This window comes from Orbicella faveolata, unplaced genomic scaffold (genome assembly GCF_042242905.1).
Source record: "Orbicella faveolata isolate gen_17 unplaced genomic scaffold, um_ofav_v1 contig_36, whole genome shotgun sequence".
Taxonomy (NCBI): Eukaryota; Metazoa; Cnidaria; class Anthozoa; order Scleractinia; family Merulinidae; genus Orbicella; species Orbicella faveolata.
In genome coordinates this window covers 7,892,128-7,911,860 of record NW_028301565.1, presented here as the reverse complement: position 1 = coordinate 7,911,860, position 19,733 = coordinate 7,892,128, and the positions used below count along the sequence as shown (strand labels likewise).

At 39.4% G+C, this 19,733-nt stretch overlaps 3 protein-coding genes across 4 annotated transcripts; 1 reads left to right on the top strand and 2 right to left on the bottom strand.

Moving 5' to 3' along the window:
* Positions 1 to 75: 75 nt before the first annotated feature.
* LOC110048982 (histamine H2 receptor-like) lies at positions 76 to 1,780 on the bottom strand. The gene has a single exon (XM_020754749.2). The coding sequence runs from the start codon at positions 1,765 to 1,767 to the stop codon at positions 802 to 804; it is 966 nt and encodes a 321-aa protein (XP_020610408.2). The 5' UTR covers positions 1,768 to 1,780; the 3' UTR covers positions 76 to 801.
* A 1,159-nt stretch (positions 1,781 to 2,939) lies between these two features.
* LOC110048983 (transient-receptor-potential-like protein) lies at positions 2,940 to 10,183 on the top strand. Of its 2 annotated transcripts, XM_089274772.1 has the most exons (10): positions 2,940 to 3,012; positions 3,247 to 4,099; positions 4,458 to 4,800; positions 5,358 to 5,829; positions 5,947 to 6,145; positions 6,446 to 6,598; positions 7,048 to 7,086; positions 7,460 to 7,495; positions 7,627 to 7,743; positions 8,127 to 10,183. In XM_089274772.1, exons 2-10 carry the CDS (start codon positions 3,287 to 3,289, stop codon positions 8,244 to 8,246), a joined length of 2,292 nt encoding a protein of 763 aa, XP_089130898.1. In that variant the 5' UTR covers positions 2,940 to 3,012; positions 3,247 to 3,286; the 3' UTR covers positions 8,247 to 10,183. The 2 variants fall into 2 exon arrangements, with proteins under 2 accessions (XP_089130898.1, XP_089130899.1); XM_089274773.1 differs by lacking the exons at positions 2,940 to 3,012; positions 7,460 to 7,495 and having other exon boundaries at positions 3,287 to 4,099.
* Positions 9,245 to 19,633, bottom strand: LOC110048981 (lysosome membrane protein 2-like). The gene is made up of 13 exons (XM_020754748.2): positions 19,451 to 19,633; positions 19,011 to 19,164; positions 18,122 to 18,349; positions 17,351 to 17,442; positions 16,681 to 16,730; positions 16,464 to 16,533; positions 15,328 to 15,503; positions 14,710 to 14,828; positions 13,971 to 14,044; positions 13,820 to 13,874; positions 13,023 to 13,211; positions 12,093 to 12,133; positions 9,245 to 11,565 (listed from the first exon to the last, which is right to left on the bottom strand). The coding sequence occupies exons 1-13, from the start codon at positions 19,543 to 19,545 to the stop codon at positions 11,547 to 11,549; spliced, it is 1,362 nt and encodes a 453-aa protein (XP_020610407.2). The 5' UTR covers positions 19,546 to 19,633; the 3' UTR covers positions 9,245 to 11,546.
* Between the last annotated feature and the right edge of the window lie 100 nt (positions 19,634 to 19,733).

The following is a 19,733-nucleotide window of genomic DNA, read 5'->3' as shown; positions in this document are numbered from 1 at the left end:
GTATAGAAAGCTGCTACAAGCACCTCCAAACTTCCCAAAAACGATGAAATAGACCAAACGGACAACAGAAACCAGTTTAGGTGAGTATACTTTCTTTATTTTATTCAAAAAAAGCTAACATTTTATTTCGTCACGCGTTTAATTTTTATCCCTCATTATTTAAAACTCCTTGCAGTGCCTTGTAGAACGCTAAAATTCTCAACGGCCTGAACTGTAACACAACATCGCGTACTTTAGGTAGTCACGTTCCACTCGATACGCTTACATAAATCTATTTCTGGGAGGCCTGTGATTTTACATGCCTGATATTCGACAAGTTCACGTTGCAATTAGTTTATCATTAATTCAAACCTTAATGTATATTATGATCATATTTCAGTACCTTATGATTGAACAATAACCAGATTGCTTAGTCTTGAATGATTTGGCTGAATTGTCTTATTAGCTGGAGCAGCTCCAGTGGTTTAGCGCTAAGCCAGGTCCTTTTGGTATTAGCCAGGCAGGGTGGGTTACTAGATTCACTTTCGTGTTCCAGTGGAAAAACAATGCTTGTTGTTGAAATTTTGGTTAATTTGGCTGAAAAGGCTGTGCAATATCAGTGAAAATCATGCAGTGAAAATATTGAGTGTTGTTTGATTGGAAGAATTTACCAAGTACTCTGATTTCAACTAAGTTTGCTTTCAACTAAACATTACTAATGATTAACTAATCCAACTGAAACTGGGAAGCCCCAGGCCGGGGGGACCCAATTAAAAAACAAACCAACCTTCGGTTATAATTAATTCCTTAGAATGTTTATTTCTAAGCTAATATACTGGCAGACCTTGCTCTTTTGCAGTGGATTAGTTCCAAAATAGCATGGCGAAAGTCTTTGTTCCTCAGAGAGTAAACCACTGGATTAACCATTCCATTACTACAGGCTAACCATACACTGACAACATCCAGCTTCTCTATAATACAAGAATGACTTCTTCTTGCATAAAAGATTTCCACAATCAAAACTGGTATCCATATAATGACCAGAAACATGATTACAAGGCCAACAGTTTTTGCCATTTTAACTTCTACTCTAGTTTCTATCACTGTATCGGAAGCAGCAGTGGTGCCCGGATGCACCCGGCCACGTGACAAAAGTTGTTGGCGATTCTCCACCGCTTTCTTGTAGATCTTGTAGTACAAAGTACAAATTATCAACAATGGGAGAGCTATGTGCACCGCCAGAAACGCGTAGTAAAATTTACAGTTCACGTCCCAATCATACGTTTTTCCCAATGCTGTTTTAAAGGAAAGTACTCTCATCAGTATTACCACAACCACTACGTACAGCCAAACCAGTGTGGTAATCACCAAGGTTCTGCCCCAAGATACAACTCCTCTGTAGCGCACGAGAGACATGACTGCCCTGTAGCGATCCACTGTGATCACCAACACAGCGACAAACGAACCTGCTATCGAGAAAAACCAAACTGAATTAAAAACATTCGTTTCTCTGGGACCCAAAGGCCATTCTGGATACGACCAAACGTATATAAGTTCCAGTGGTATCAGTCCGAGTGACATGCATATATCAGTCAGCGCCAAACTCAATAGGTAGCCATTGGAAGGCCTGCGGAGTCTTCTATCGACGACAATGACGACGGAAACTAAGATATTCTCGGCGACGGACAGCACAAATGTCACGACAAACAGAATGGATATAGAAATCTGGTAGTCCAAATTGAATTTACACGCCTTTGTTTCGGTAGTTTCGTTCGTTGATGGGTTCATCTTTCTAGAAAAGATTTTCTCGGTTCTGCAGCTCGAGGGTCTAGCACCGTCGTTGTAGACTGCGAGGGAGCAAATGTATTTCCCAGAATTTACATTTATCGCCCATGCATGACCTTAGCTGACACAAATGGGCATAAAGTATCGTGACAGTCGCCTATTTCCGGGAAAACCTAGAGACTAGCAGTTTGCTGCTTTAGGCAATGTTATATTTCTGTCTGCTCGAAAGGGTTCTGAACATTTAATATAGTACGAGATCTCGTCTGGAGCAAGGAGGTAAACTTGTTATCCTGTTTTAATTACATGACGTTACAGCAAGAAACATTTCGAACACGTTCATAATATAACTGATTGTATCTGTTCTCGCTTGCATGGAATGGATGGTTTTCACGTGACGTCATCAAATTCCAAGATCCAAAACTAAAGAGCCTTAAAAGTTTTATCCTCATCAGGCATAAGGGGATCTAAATTTACATCTGTTTACAACCTTTCAGCTCAAAAGCGTGCTTAGTTCGGAAACCTGTGCAGTTTAAAGGTCAGAGTTATGGCGGTGCGTGATATACCGCTCCGATCGCATTTGTGGAAAAATATACACTTATGTAGTGATGTTTAGCCTTTTAAGGACTTAAAGTGTTAGGAAAAGTGCTTGTGTAAATGGTTGTTGGTTCAGTTCATATAATCAGTCGCCTAGATGGCCAAAGTAAGTTCCAGATGTTTACACGGTTTTTTGGCCGCCATGTTGGTGGAGCACAGAGCTCCACCAACATGGCGGCTCTATACTGGGCTAAATTGGCGCAAAACATTTCGACGAATATCTAAAGTTTGGGAAAACGCAGAGACCTCGAACTTGGAGAAGTGTCTTCTTTACCTATCTCCTATAATCTTACAATTTCTTAACTTTATCCACTGAATAGTTTTTGATTTAATTTTTTGTTGCGTGACAGTGAAAACCATCTATTTTCAGTGACTAAGAATTAACTGTGACGTCCAAGAACAATCAAGTTTGCTTACACAGGACGCTAAGATGACGTGGAAAAGTCTGCGCTGCTGTCAATGTGTTTACCAAGACGCCGTTGTCAGTGCAGCGAAACGTACAAGCCGCACACACAACGCTGGTCTACGACCAGCGTTAGCAGACGGGGGTTCCAACCGCAGTCTCGCACACGCCGGGCGAAAACGACAGTTTCGATTGTTCGTGCTTGGACGATTGTTAAGTCATTATTGAACCCAGGGATTAGTTACGTCCGAGTTAGTTTTGTTTATTTAAAATCTTTAGAACATAACCGGAACGTTGAGGATCTTCATTAATTACAAACGGGCTTTCACAGTAACGTTAATGCTAATAATAATAAAATAAAACATACTTTGCTATAACGCAGATCAAGTGACAATTTCTTTCCCGTCAACCAATTAGCATTAACTTTTATAGTTGTAGATCAAGTTGGAGATTAAGTATCTAATTGCTTCGACATTCCTTTCCAGGAAAATAGAACGAAGACACTCGAACAGTCTGTAAAGTAGTATGGCGCAAGAAGTTTCCCTCGCAAATCAAGACGCAAAAACCATCGAAAACTTTCTGAAACTAGTACAGACAAAAACAAAGGAGGAGGTAGAAAAATTCTTGTCGCCTCTAACTAATACGGCTGAAAACGGGAGGGATTCTCAGGACGAGACTTTAAAGCAACTTAAAGACGCTCTGACACAAAGCGATGTTGTTGAAGTTTGGAAACTCATAGTCAAGATCAGAGATAGCAACAAGACAATTGATGAGTTCTGCATAACCATCGCAGAGAGGGAGAACAACAAAGAAAATGGATGTCATTTCAAGTGCAGTTGGGATTGCAAGAAAATCTGCGAAACAGTAAAGAATTCAATATGCCATATGTTTGCGTGGAATGTCGACGAGCTTGAAGAGACGAAGACAGAAATGCGAAACGAAAACAACCGGAGATGGATCGAAATTCTCAGCAATCCACTGTACATCAGTCTCGAATGGCTTTGGAGGAATAATCCAAATTCCCAGTACAATAAAGGAGAAAGCCGCAAAGAAAGCAAGTCTAAAGACATCATTGAAGCTGCCTTGGATGATGCATATCTTCTGGAGAAAATCGCCTCGTATGAGCACTATTACAGCCGAGATGAATACAAGCGTCGAGCTGAGGAACATGAGACGTTTGCTGCTGATATCGTCGAGCAAGTACACACTTCAGATTTAGCCCAGCTTCACGAAATCATGGACATCGAAGGAAATGGTTCTTTACTGAACAAAACGCCCGCTGATTTTAATCAGAGTCTTAGTCTCCTCAAGCTGGCCGCTGATAAAAAACGGAAAAGGGTTGGTATACGCTTGGATGAAGTCATATTGCGTTTCGTAAAATTTACCTCATATTCTAATAGATCATTTCACAAGCTGTGAAGGATTAATTAGAAATGCAAATATATTGTGAGTTCTAGGAAATGATCTCAGTAAGCAAATACCTCAGCATATGTGCAGAAGACATCAGCCTCAAATTTCACAAATTGCGAAGGATTAAAATGCAAAATGCAAAGTGAATTGTGAGTTCTTGGAAATGATCTCAGTATGTTAACACCTCAGAATATGTGCAGAAGACATCAGGCTAAAATTTAACAAATTGTGAAGGATTAAAATGCACTGTTTGGCAATTAATGATTTCAATTCTGTTCATTTTCAGTTTGTGGCGAGCCCCAATTGCCAATATGTTCTCAACGAGATCGTTTATCGTGGATGGCGAAATTGGCAAGATCGAGGCATAGTCAGGAAGGCCTCGTGGTTCCTTATTCAGTTTTTCCTCGTCGCAGTTACCTGCATCTTTTACATTCCTGTTCGAGTGGTACGGCTACGCAGCTGTAGCAAATTCAAAGATGTCTGCTGCTGGAAGTTTAGGAAGTTATACGAACATCCCTACTCTAAGTTCATCAACCACACTATGTCCTATGTGCTATTCCTTTGCCTGGTGTTCGCCTCATCGTTTCAGGAGGAGTTTGGAACAACTAAAACCGGCCTGGCTTGGATTGGTAAGTTTCTCTTCTGAAGGTCAGTGTAGCCACTGTTGGGGGCTGCCAGTCCATTAGATATTTAGCAGAGTAACGACCACTCACTGATGGCCTAGAAATTATGCCATTCAGTTGCCTGAACGCTTTTTTTTTTTCATTGATCAGTCACCTTGAAGCCTAAAGGCCATACTCAAGCAATTCAAAGATGTACGTTATTGCATTCAAGGAAACTAAAGGCACTTTAAGTGCACACATAATAATTCTTCTTCACTGAAAAAAACCTATTTTAGTAAGAATCTCCAAGTTTTGCAAATAATCCCAATGGAAAGATAGTACATTTTCTACGTCCTACCGGTTGTCCTAGACTTTTGCTAGTAGACCTAAATGGTCAAACTTTATTAGGCTTGTATTTGTTCTCCCAGGATTGCCACACTGTAAAAGCACACTGGCTCAGTTCTTGACGTTATGTACCAACAGTCTAGACACTGGCCAGCGTTTGCTATAACAACAATTACGTTGGGGAAAAAGTTCTTCTCCCGAAGGGCCAAAATTGTTCTCTGTTTGAATTTTATTCGCAGATTATCCGGTGCTTGCCTTTGTTGTGGGCCTATTCCTGCAGGAAGCCTTAGAGGCCAGCAGACAAGGATTCTTCAATTACATTTCCAAATGGTGGAATGTCGTAGACACCTTGATCGTCTTTTCGTTTCTTCTCGCTTACACAGTGTGGCTGAGTGCATGGGGGTATTACGGAGAGTGGAAGCCCAGAAAACCTGCATTTATCGTGGCGGATACAATCTACGCCAGCGCCACGGTAATGGCGTTTTTCCACTTAGCCCACGTTTTCCAAGTCAATTCAGTGTTGGGTCCTTTGCAGCTATCGCTTTACAAAATGCTGAAAGATGTCCTCAAGTTTCTCGCCATCTTTCTGCTCCTCTACATTGCATTTGCTACTGGGGTGGCCAAGATATACTCGTACTATGTTGCTTCGCAGATCAAACTAGGGGAATTGAACGACAATCTGGGCTTCAAGGCGTCTCATCCCTATGGCAAGTACGTATAACAAAAGATATTGCATTAATTTAACAGAATGATAGATCATGATAGTGTCGACTGAACAAAATTAATCCACTTAGAGGATTAAAATTTATTATGGATTGCTCCTTCTAGGCACACTGAGACTTTCATTGGAATGTTTTGGCTGTTACTTGGCCTCGTGGAAGAAGACAAAATCTCAGTGGAAGATCCCGCCTTTTCACTCACGTCCACATTTGGTCGCATTTTTATGATAGCCCACGTGGTGTGCACCGTCATCGTAGCTTTAAACATGCTGATCGCTATGATGAATAACTCATTTGACAGAATCATGGTAAGTTTTTCTCTGCGAAATGTACGACCCAATTATGGCAAATAATAATGCGAATGGATGTTTTGATAAAGGAGCTTAGAGAGAGACACAAAGAAAAGGAATCAAAAAAGAAAATAAATAGAATTTGCAATTATGATAGATAATTCACTGAGTACTTCGTCCAAACTACTTGGGTATGGTACGACCAGCGAGTTCTAGCAGAGTCTAGTAATCCCATTGACGTTTCTTGGTGTAAGTTTTCTTGAACCTTTTACCCTCACAATACACTTTTCTCGCAAGTGAAATATTTTCTATTCTCAGGAAAATGCTGTCGTAGAGTGGAAATTCTCAAGAACCCGTATGTGGCTGGAATGGATCGACAAAGGCAACGCAGTCCCCGTGCCTTTAAACATTTTGTATTATTTTCTGTGCTGTCTGTGTTGTGTGTGCTGTGATACTGGTCGCTGTAAAAAGGTACGTCACGAGTCTTTAACAGGAACATTTTATTGAGTTATGCATGCGCAAGTTATGCGCTGTGATAAATTTGAAGAGGTGCTGCAGACATTACCATTAGGTCCATCGTGGCCTCTCGGAAAAATCTCAAACATCAAATTACAATATTTGAGCTCTTTTTAAAAATTCAATGAATATCTTCATCTTGAATGTCTGGGAGCATTTTGTGCACAAGCGAGAATACTCAGTGATAATTTTAACACTGTTTTGACTCAATACAGCAAAATCGCCATAATAGCCTTGGGGGGGGGGGGGGGACACTAACTATAATGGCCTATACAGGAAGGCTCCCCCCACCCCCGTGTCTCTTTAATAAACAACTTAAAATCTGTCGCATTATCTCTATTCCGTTCAAAAGATCATTTGATTACTTATCGCTTAACTATCATAGCTATATTTACTTTTCTTAGAGGCAAAATAACCCAGAGCAAGGCAACTCACAGCATGAGGTCAGTGTAGTCAAATGAGGCTGTACACATGTATAGGTTACATATTACAATCACAATTTATATAGTAACAAACCCTCTCAGTCACTCGCATAATATAATAACACGCACTCTTTCCCTGCATGATTATTGCATACTAAATATGCAACCCCTTACTTTCTTTATTTCATTGTTAAATTTGTTTATTATTAAGTTCGAAATTCTCTATGACATCAAATTAGCGCAATAATTTGTAGAAAATTGTGATAAATGAATAAGTGGCAACAAATATCCTACCCATGAAAAATTGTATTACTGAAATCCAATTTTGCTACAAGCAAATATTTAAAAAAAATTAGAATAGCAAAAAACAACATATTTACGTACATTTATTCAGGGAGAAATTCACGAAGGACAAAACTGGATATCTCGGGTAACGACCATTTATCTTTTTCCGTTAATTTTGCCAGTACCTTTTCTTTTCTCGTCATACGTTGGGTGAATGTTGCCATTGAACTATGTAAATAAACTGCTCATTATTGTTATTTTTCATTAATGTCCTAGCATTTTCCCTGCTGCTGCTCCTGCTGTAGCGGCTGTACATGTAGTCGTTCTTGTGGTATCTCCAGAGGCACGTTTGGACGCACTTGCTGCTCGAGGGAGAAAACGTCCATGAGAACGGTATGCTATTCATGTTCGTTTTTATTTTGAAAAAGAACATACTTAGATCTAGAAAATTAGCCTTTTTCTGCCAAGTTCCTAATTATACATTTGCTGCACGAAGAGCTGTCTCTCGATCGAATATTATGCTAGTCGTGACAGTGCATTGTATCTGGTTTAACCTAGGGAGTTTATCTGCTTTTATGTTTTCGTTGTGTTCTTTATCAATCTCATACCCTGGCGGCTCCATAAGAAATCGAACGAGTTCGAATCTTGGTCTAGAGGCACCCATGTCGAACGTCTCACTCCTTCTACAAGTTCCAACAAGCCCTTAAATTACACACGTACACTGTAAATCAAACTTGTTTCTAACATGTATATTTCCTGTACATTTTCTGGTACAGGAACGGATGGAAGTAATGAAAACACTGGTCGTGAACTATTTGAAAGACCGTTATTCTGCTAGATGGAAAGAACTCACCGCAAAAGCAACAGAACATCGAAAGACCGGCGATAACCCTTAAATTTCACATCAACAAGAACGTAGTTTTAAAGATCGCCTCCTTTTAACAATATACTGGTAGATGCATATATGGGTGTCTTTGATTTGCCGGTTTCTTTCATGCAAGTAAACCCTGGCCAGAAAAGAAGCTGCAACAGTTGCAAGGGCATCTTCTTATTATTATTTTTTGTTAATATAAGTATTTTGGTCGGTTTATTGTGGTTTGTTTTGGTTTCCGTTATTCTTTTGCAGATTTGTTTATTACCATATATTTTTTCCTGAGGAAAAATCAGACCTAAGCGCAAAGTAATACAAAGTTAGTTTGGTAAACCTCTCTACCAAATTCTATGAACGAAACTCTAGGAAATCTAGGAGGAAGTTTGTGTTGTTGCCCAGCAACCATGACTTCATAGGAGTATAGGACTTCGCTAATAGAACCAGACCATGCGTGAACTTTTGAACTCAAACTTCAAGCTTATTATCCCAGTAGGAAAGTTTTAAGTACCACCATCACGATTTAAAAGATCTGTGGAGAGTTAAGTACATTTCTATATAACCGTTTTGAGCACCAGCCTGAGATTGCGGCCGAGTAGACGAATCAGGAACAAACTTTACCTTCAGTCAAAACTAGGTACAAATATATCCATTTTTAGTTTATAGTTTGGCGTTTATGCTGAAACAGAGCGTTAAAATAAACTTCATGGTCGATTTTTATTATAGACGATTTATGTTGTCGTTCACAATTATTAACTAGCCGACTAATCGCAACGATTGTACACAGACAAGTTTTTTTCTGTACAAATTAACCCAGTAAAGGTCAATCTTCTCAACCAGAGGTTAATGGCGTGGGGTGCCAATAGGTAATATATCAAACACAAGGGCCCGTGTTTCATCACATTTCCTGACACCAAGAAGAGACTCACATGGGAGTATCTTTTAAAAGGACTTCGGGGCGTATGTAAATTAGACACTGTCTTGAGTGTTAAACGAAGAAATAAGATCGCAAACAACCATACTAACTGGGAGTCTTGACGAGATTTTACTGATAGCAGAGATCTGACATTTAGAATATGTAACAAGTATATACCATGATGGCCAAGCCAATGAAATTACACTATCCAGTGATTCAGTTTTTAATAATTACTGATAACTGAGAAACCAGCTGAAACTCTTACTGATCGCCGAGAAATAGCGGCAAATTTCACCGATAAGCGATATAGTACCACCCCAATCCAGACCTCCACTTAAAGATCGTATATACCAACCACGGTCACCGGTTTCCAGAGTAATATATCAAACGCTCGTTACATTTTGACGAAAGATACGCTATAGACTAGGAGTTTCCGTAAACATTTCTCTAGCATACAACCGTTTACCTAGAATTTCGAATATGATTGTTCGGATATACCAACCACGGCCGGTCGCCGGTTTCCTGAGTAATATATCAAACGCTCGTTACATTTTGACGAAAGATATGTTATAGACTAGTAGTTTCCATAAACAGTTTTCTAGCAAACAACTGTTTACCTAGAATTTAGAATATGATTGTTTAAAGTTTTAGAATCGAAATCCTTTTCAGACGATGATACGATAGAAACTACGTAGAAAATGTACAGCCAGAGCCAAACTAGAACGGGAGTCGCCGAGAATTGCATCGAACGTCAATGAGTTGTGCGTTGGTTTCTGTTTAACCTCGGCGAGCTTGAGCCAAGAAAAAAGGAGAGAGAATTGCACGTGAAATTGGGGGAAAACGTTCAACAGTTTCCCGTTTTTCAAATGAACACACTCACAAGACTCGCCAAGTGTTAACTAGAGAATATGAAGATTGCAGGGTAAGCGAGAGCGCCAGTGTGGACTACGTGCTTCAGTCAAATCTCGTTCCCATTTGGCTCGGGCTTAAGGCTATATAACCTTCATTCATTCTTTCTTCAAGGAAATAAATAATAGCTTGTGTACGCAGTTGTTGTCACGTTGTTTTAATCCTATTTTAAATTGTTGTTTCTCTCCGAGGTTCATATCGAAAAGGACAACTTGCAAGTATCACATAATTTCACTGCTGTTCTCATTCACGTAAGGTTATTTATAAAATCGGATCTGCGTGCTCTTGCAGCAAACACTCAATTGATTATTCATGCCCCCCACCCCCTACGTGATTCCCAGAACCTTGTATACGCCCGTTACATGCACATCTCGCTGTTCTCGCACGTCTACTCTACTCGACGTCTAAAGCAAGTTTCCCTACAGTGCAGTATTACAGAGCAAGTCTTTGATATCGTAGTGTGCACGGGTTGTCATGGCAAATAATCCGTATTCGTCTCAAGTACGCATAGGACCAGCATTATAAGGAAGATATAGCTACCCTTTAGAGTCCAAAAGAAGGCAGCCGCCCGCTTCTGCTTTAACAACTATTAACCACAGGCGTGTGATGAAATGTTTAGGGCTTTAGGACGGGATACTCATGATGGCCCGGCTAACTTGATGGGAAAAGTAAGTCACGAAAAACTTCACCGGTGTGAAAGCAGATCAGCATCTTATCCCAGAATGAACACTAAAGATATTTTTCATTTTTCTTTCTCCACGGACCATTAGAGAATGGAAATTCCTTTACAGCCGAAATGGATGATTCAGACTCTATTGACATTTCTAAATATAAATTATCTTACATAGTTTGTACCATTATACCCAGGATTCCCCTTAATTTAATCTTTAAAAGTTGGTGAGATGTCGTTAAGGACATTATCAATTTACTAAATATTGATGTGAAGTATAAATGTCTAACTTGATGTACAAATTGCTTTGCTTTTTTCATGCTCGGAAATTTAGTTGAAAGCTCTCGCTTTGCATTGCATATGTCCGACCTTGCATTTCAAAATCAATCTAATTAAACTGAACACTAAAAAGCTATTTGCCTAGTCATTATCTTGTCTTGGTAACATGACGTTTTACGTAATTAACTGCTCTTGTTGTCGTTGTTATTTGAGTTTTATTTTTTTTTTAACCGCTTCCTTAAAAATGTATTTGTCATTTCAAATGTCTTTAAATAACTGCTACTAAAAATTTGACCATTGCAAATTCTCAACCATAGCAGTTTTGCTTAACTTTGTAACGTGCAATTAAAGTATATATTCTTTGATATTTGTGGAAATAAAAATACACTTCGTAGCAAGCTAGTACAGAGTGTCACAAACTTGACGCTTAATCTAAGTAAATGCTTTGTATTCTTACAAGGTTAGCTACCGAGATAGTATCGTTAATACTCGTGAGTGCGCCGTTCAATTCCACTGTCAGTCCAATCTTAGGGATTTGGGGGAACACAAGTCTTCTAAGTGTAAACTTTGTTGCTGTGGGAAAGAGAATATGCAATGAAATTTTAAAGATTGCTTTGAAGTTTAAGCATCTATTCGGGTCAAAGTCATGAGTGCCAGCACGCCACGAACTAACATCGGTATAAGAACTCACTGACAAACAGAAGTAAAGCTTAACCTGAAATGCAGAGAATTAATTAAACAGAGGAGAGAATGTCGAGCAACTAGTCTAGAAAGGAGACAGCGTGGCCGAGTGGTCAGCACGTAGGACTCGCAATCTAACGGTCCCGGGTTCGACCTCCGCTCTGACAACTAGCTGGATTTGTTTCACGATAGCCACGAGTTCAAATCCTCGGCCACGCTTGTAAATAGCCAACTGGTTTGCCTCCGGCCAGTTGGGATTCTAAACAATGTTATGTTCAATTTAAATAATTTGTTCCAGTGGTTTGCTCGGCCCCACTAGACTTTATGCTATAAACACTGCCTAGGGTAAAGAAAGGTTATTATAAAGGTTATTACAGTACAAAATGATTTCGCAAACAAAGAGCTCATAGCTACATTACCAATCATTCACAAGTGGTCTTCTCTCGTCACCTCCGTCAGTCTGAAATGAGATGTAGCAAATGTCATGATTCAATCTGCCCAAGGAGCTACATTGTATGGGTGAACGATGCACATTCTTCGAGGAAAGGTTTCCTTTCTTTACCGCGTCATTGTCAAAATTCAACAGGACGGTCGTATGTAGAAAGACCGAACTATTTATCACGTATAAGTTGATAAAGGAAATTTAACCACCCTAGCCTACCTCGTTCCCAGGTTTCCATATATTCGCTACGGCGCAACCTCGTTCCCAGGGTCTTTAGTCTCGTCTCTCATCGAGATGAGATTGTTTAGAGACCCTGGGAACTAAGTTGCGCCGTAGCGATCATAATTATGGAAACCGGCCTTTAGCGAAGCTGTAGTTTCGAGCGATAGCCTTCCGTCAGAGCTAAGAAGGCGATTGTCGGTTGTATTAATAGAGGGAAATGGTTATGAAAGCTGGCAAAGTTCTTTGTTGTATGTTATTGTTGGCTATTTTGGGGGTTGACCCTGCACAAAAACTGGCAAACTACAAAAGGTGGTTGCAACTAACCAACAGAAGCATTGCGATTATATAATTCATGCATAGTCAATGAACATAAAACAAAAGATGTGCAAGGTCAAGGACAGACCTTCCAACATAAATCTTAGCTTGTTTGTTTTCTCCATTGATGTTTTGCAGACTTCTTAACCATTCCCTCTATTAACTATGGTTGTACGTATTTATCAGTATACGGTGGTCGAGCACGGAATAACGCTACCGGAGAACGCATAACAACAGAAAATGCACAAATGAATTAGATAAATGATCAACGTTCTCATTCATTTTTGTGTTAGCTAATGTTTCCTCCAATAACGTAAAACCTCATAAGTAAGTTCTTTGGCCAAAGGTTTAATAAAGGTACAGTATCTACCTCGTTAATAAGACACATTTCGATGCGGCCTTTCCTTTTTCTGCAAGTAAACAACATCAATCCAAGTGCCACAAGTATGAACAGGGCGCCCAATGCTATCATGAGATACTCCACCACTTTTGTCAATGTGATGGGAAGGTACACTTGGTGACGGAATTCTGCAGCTTTGTCTTTGCTGATCAAAGCACTCTGTAAAAAGTGAAAAAATAAAAATCGAAATGTTCAAATTGTAAATATACGGACCACAGCATTACCTTGAATTACCCCAGAGTTTCATGGATATGCAAGACATTTACAAATGAGGACCGCATGTCAAGCTCCCCCCCCCAAAAAAGCATCATAGAACGATCAAAAACTACGAGGCCAGGAACTATCAGATAACAATTACTGAATAGACCGTCTGGAACTACAATCCCGGACAAAAGTAATTGGGACAGTTGAGCTGGATCACGTACATGTATCCCCGATCCCCCCAAATCAATGTTGCTTGCTTCGTGTTCCAACTTTTTTGTCTGGGATTGTAGCTTGCCACTGAGGTTCATGCGGGGAGTCTGTTCAAATGCACATGAATTAAAAACGTGAAGTAACTAAAAATATACAGTTTTCTTATACCTCTTTCAATTTTCCCCAGTCTATTTCCATCCTTCCCCTCCCCCAACCTTTCATCGAACACGTGTGCTTGTCAATTTTGAAGTTTTTCTATTCTCAGAAACCAAACAATTTACTGAGGTTCTCATGATCAACATAACGGCGCAAACTCTTACTGGGAGAGATGTAACAGACGAAAGTTACTTTACCTCGTTAGCAAACATAACGGGTAGGAAGACTTGCTTAAATTTCCCATTGGTTTGACTGCGAATAGAGCAAAATAACAAATAAATTGGCGCACAAGACTTCGGCATACTTAACAAAGCGAAAATATTAAAGTGCACTCTAAATTTTACTTACGATAAAATATCCACTGGCTTCAAATCAACGTTGATCTGAATTCTTTTAGCAGCACGCATAACAATGCCAGTTATCTATTCAAAGTAGAAAAAACAAAGAAAATCAAGTTTAGTTGCACACGGTTTGTGTGTAGAGCAGGTGAACAATGTGCCGCCGCTTGCATCAGAGCTTACATGTACAGAAGTAGCGCACAAACTTCAAACTAGAAGTTCTCTTGGCAATAGAAACCCTGGCAGGACGGTTTCGTTTGTAGATTGAGCTTGATAGAACCAACTGCATTATACCCTGGGTACGAAAGTTCGCTTCAAAATTAACTACATAAATCGTTTCTTTCTCGCAGGGAGTACGTCCCATCAAAATAGAGGTCGAGCAAAAAATAAATTTATGGACGGCTTCCTGTTTCGTGGCGGCCATAGTGAATTTTAAATGCGCGGTCATCGGGTGCGAGCTCTGGAGCCGAAACGTTACGCAGTTAACAACAAACGTAAAGACACGCAATGAGCTAGCCAGTGTGAACTCAAAGCAAGTACATGTTACCGAGGCCAGGCGGGAGAAAACGAGTGTGACCCAGTCACGATTAGTTCAGGGTTAGGAGGTCCGAGTTTTGAAACCAATCAAAGAGGGAAGTAAAGCAAAACCAGAGCGATTCAGGATTACTTTTGACATCAAATTGAAAAGAACTCTTAATAACAACTAGTCAAATGAAATCCTTCCTTCTTTGGTTTATCCCTTTACTTACTGGCTCAATGTCGACGTATGTTTCGTGCGCACGTTTCGTCGGGTGGAGTCCGTGGACTGCTTTCACCAGAGACTTGTTGCCTTGATAGAAGTGAGGAGGCGACATAACAACAGGAGGGTCTAGGAAATGTCCAAAATAATTGATTATCTAATACATAACAATAAGAGTCCGTCGAAAGGGGGTGGGGGGGGGGGGGGGAAGGGGTTAAGCATCAAGTAGCAGCTTAAAGGAGCTAAGTCACTTTACCCTCCTCCGCCCCCAAAATTGCGATAATGAGCTCCTCATATTCACATTGAGCTTTCAAATAACAAAGAAATTCTCTCTTCTTCTTTCTTCTCTTCTACTAAGAGCGGCAGTTTTGAACCTTTTGACATAATAGTGTTTTCAAAGACTTTTGATGTTCATATTATGAGAATTCCATATCGTTTTAACTGAAAGACAACATAGTTACCTCTTGGGAGACGTTGCTTTCAAAATTAAGACCCCTCCACACTCCCCGTAAATAAGCCTATCCAAGAAGGTCTTTCCAACAAAAGGTAAGTCCAGGATTTGTAAGGCTTAATATAACAAGAACTTACTGTACTCTGAAGTCGAATCTGAAAGGTCAACTTCACTTACTTAATGGCTGGCAACGGCTGATATTTAGCAAACCAGTTGGTAGGCACTTAGGTACACAGAAGCCTTTGTTAGGAGGATACAGGTCACCGCTTAGGTAAAGTTCATCTGGACCCGTGAAGCGGTACAGTTTAATGTCCCTAAAAGTGACTTCTGACTCGTACACAAAATAGAAGGATCTGTAGGATGAAATGAAAATACTTCATGTTACGTAAAGAGCCATTTCTCTCCGATGATGAGCTGAAGGTACACACTTAGGGACACGTCAGTTGCAGCGACAGTTTTCCTCGAGTGACATGCCAGCTTTTGCAAAAAGTTTTGTTGGGGGGACGACAAGTTCTGTTGTTGTCCCCGCAACATGCTGCATGAAACTGAAACGGCTTGAATTCGTGAGTCAGGAAGCAAGACAAAATGACCTCAACTGAATTTTACATGTCACAATCGTGTGCACTGCTATTGCAAACTGTCCCGCTACAACATAGCCATTAAGCGATCCGCTTCGGGTGCACCAGCTTGCGTGCTGTCCCTGCAACATGCGTCCTATAGGTACACACGAGGGGGCTTATTGTCAGTCCCCGCTTCAAGGCCCCGCAACATGTTCCCTGTGCCGGCCTTAGAGCTCGAAACATAGACTGATTGCGTCACCTTCCCGCTGATGCGGTACAATTGAAAAGGCTTGTCACTACCACTTTTTTCGCTTTGTATCAATTTTGTTTTCATTTTTTTTTTTTTTTCACTTCAAAATCACCAAAACTTGTGTGATAGACTTAGCAGCCTCAAACTCAATTCGAAACATACACTGTAACAAATACACACTACTGAATCACATCCAGATATCTGGGTTCAGGGGCTGGCAAGGGTTATTAAGTATGTCGTGGTCTTGGACAAGATACTTTACTCTCACAGTGCTTTTTATGCACCCAGAAAGAGACAAAGCACTAGTAAATTGGCAACTTAGAACAATAGTTGTATAAAATTGGTTGGGGTAATTAACTTGCGATGGACTGGCATCCAATACAATTGCTGGCTTCATGGCATAGAAACTAAAGTAAGTGTTGACACCAATGACCTACAGAGCTTATAGGATCACCCACATGTACACTGCAAAAGTTAGAGGTTGTGCTCAAGATATTTTTTACCTGCAAACTTCGGGGGAGAAAACATAAAGCGTATCTTTTTTAGTAACACCTGGTGAGAACTGAGTACCGTCTGCAAATATAGAACAAAATTAGTAAAAACATCTCTACTGCACCTTTTTCATTTAGCATTCCTTCAAGTTAATAGAAAACAATCCAAACTAATGCCTATTGCTCATACCATAAATTGGTTAATAATTATTATGAATGTGCAAAATACCTGTTCCATTAATCATGTTTGTATATTTGTCACTCCACCATGTTAAATGACTGAAATTGAAGAGGGAAAATGGGTTGGTCTTTAGGAACAACAAACAAATGGGAAATATTATGTAAGTTACCATGCAGCGTCAAGTTGCAGCTAGATATAGTGATGTACAGTTTTTATGAAACAAGAGGATGAGCAAGGAAAAACATGAAGGGAATCAAGGATTTTAAAATTTTAAAAAGAAGGAAAATAAAGATTATTGTTGTTATTGGATTACAATTTCTTTAATAATGACGATATTTTTGAGATTGATTCACTAGTATGGTGAATACCACCTCCTTAAAGCATGTACATGGCTGCATGGTTTCATAATAAATTATGCAACTCCAGGATTCATGTACAGTGTATTTTTATCCATACCCACCGACTCCAAGGATGGCCAACGGAAATTCCAAGGGGGAGGAGGAGGTTTCAACCAGCCATTAAAAAAGGACAGTATGGAAAACTGGAAATTCCAGAGCAGTGATGAGAAGGTCTGAGAAGGGCTGTAGATACACGTAGTTTGTGCATGGAACAATGCAAACCATTACTTAGTACTAAAATAGTTGACACTGACTACAAGTGGAAACATAAGGTGTTAAAATACCAAAAGACCAAACTGCTTTGTAGAGTGAATACTTACGACTCTTCTCTCCACATGGTATATTGTTCAAGCTTGCTAATGTCAGTTCTTCCAGTATTGATAGCACTGATGCCATAATATGTGTTATTGTACTAAGACAATACAAATAACTAAATCAGAGCAGGAACATATTTCTTTCACATAAAATTGTTTACACTCATTTTCCTCTTCCTAAGGTACCGGTACATGTGTTTGTAAGAGTGATCAATATTAATTTCTCATTAATATTTATAATAACAAAAAACAATCAAAACTACAATTCACGTTTCAATATCGTAAAACAAAATATCCTAACTCTCAAGTGTAGTGATGGATGTATAAGAACTAAGAGCTTATTATAACATGTATGTCAGCAAAGATAACATCCTACAGTACTGCTCAAAAGTAAATTATACATACCAACTCTCATCTTGTCTGGGAAGACAAGAGTGTCGTCTCGCAAGAATAAGTGAAGCTTATAAATTGTAGCTTAATTGGAGCTTGGGCAAAAGATATAACTCTTATTATTCTAACTTTTTCCAACAGTTTTTTGCGCAAACACAATGCACGTTTTACTCAGAGCAGGGTAAATGTGAAGAACAGCTCTGGAAAAATGACTTGGCCATCTGTTGGTCAACTGACTTGGCTGTTTGTTGGCGATTTGGTGGCGGTTTGTCGGTCAACTGTCAGCTGATGGTTGTCCAACAGACAGCCCACAATTTGATGTGTAAAGTTCTACATAACATTTTCTTACATTAAAAGTAATAATTAATTTAGCTTCTATACACTCACCTGTAATTGGATGAATGATGTCATTCCTTCTTGCCCCGGACAATTCAGATATTTACTTGCTTTAATTAAAAACTCCAGAAATGGGTCTGTATATCCCCAGAGAATATCAAAAACTGACTTCCTTTGGAACAGCTTGACTTTCAACGCAAAGGCTTCAACTTCTAATCCAAGAAAACAAACTTTATGTTCCTTTTTATAGTTTGTATTTCTTAGCCACAAAGCCACAGTCTGTGAAATGATAAATAAAGGTAAGGGTTAGTATAAGGGACTTTGACCCACTGAGCCCCGACAAAGCAGGCCAAAATTAATAGCGAAAGGTGTTGAAATTGCAAAAATATGTAGGTGAGTAAACCAGCCATTGAAATGCCTTCTCAAACTCGAGAGCAAGATCCAAAATTTTTGCTCTCTCTACTGATACACCTTTCATAATCCAAATCTATGTCTTTTCACTTTTGAGTTGTGTTCTCTTGTTTTCATGTTTATACAGTCTAGTTTAAAATGAACAAAAATCTGAAGGTTCCAGAAAAAGGATCAGTGAGCAGTCTGTCACTTGAGGACTGTATCGTAAAAAAACTGCCCAGCGTAACTGGCCATACAAAGGTAGCTCATGGAATATAAGAATTATTACATATATTGCAGAATTAACCATCAGCCTTTTTGAATTGAACTACCAGGATGCTGCCATTGTGGATTACATAATAGCAACTGACAGCTGGGCAATCATTCCACGATGGAAGGCAAAATTACACTCCTGGTCAGTCCTGTTCAATAGTTATCAGGACAAAACTAGAATATGATAATTTTACTTCCAGCAATTTAATGGTCAGTGCAATCTTTAGTCATGATTTCTGTCTAGCTGTACAGCTGTAAGTCTTGATTTTTGTCTTACCAGTAGTGGAATGTTAACAGTAACGAATGTGTCATTCTTGTCATCACAGCCTGCACAAGATGTCTCAGGATCAAAAACATACGTTCTGTTTGGCATGAATGTTACAATACTATTACTGCTGCTCCAGTTAAGCACCTCATTTGATCTTATTTCTCTGCAAAACAAACACATGATTACTTTAAACCTTCATTTCTTAACAAGATCAAGATCTTATTTTTCTTCCTAAATATACCGTTGACTGTCAGTCAGACAGTGGGATTCAAAACATTATCACAATGCACAGAAAAAAACAAATTTTAAAAAGATGTACTGGTATCGCATACACTGCATGCAAGGCAACTAGAAAAGGAAATGTGCAGTCAACTCATCTTTGTTCAAAGTGACAGTTAAAAGTGTTGCAGCTACATGGGTTGACCAAAGTTCATAGCATGGACACGTACCTGTATGAATATGGCCCCATCTGTTTCACAGTGGGAACTGCCATCCCTGCAAATACATCTTCTGGGTTTACCAAGTGGAAGACAAAGTATTGCATGTATACAGGAATGGTGGTATTCACCCATTCATTGTAAACCAAGCCACCAGGTTTTAAAGCAACTTTCTGAAAAACAAAACCAAGCACATGAAAAATAACATTTATTGCACAATATAATTTTATTTCTAAATATTAAAGAATCAAAAATAAAAAGCAGCGACATTAAAAAATGACATTTTGATGGCTCC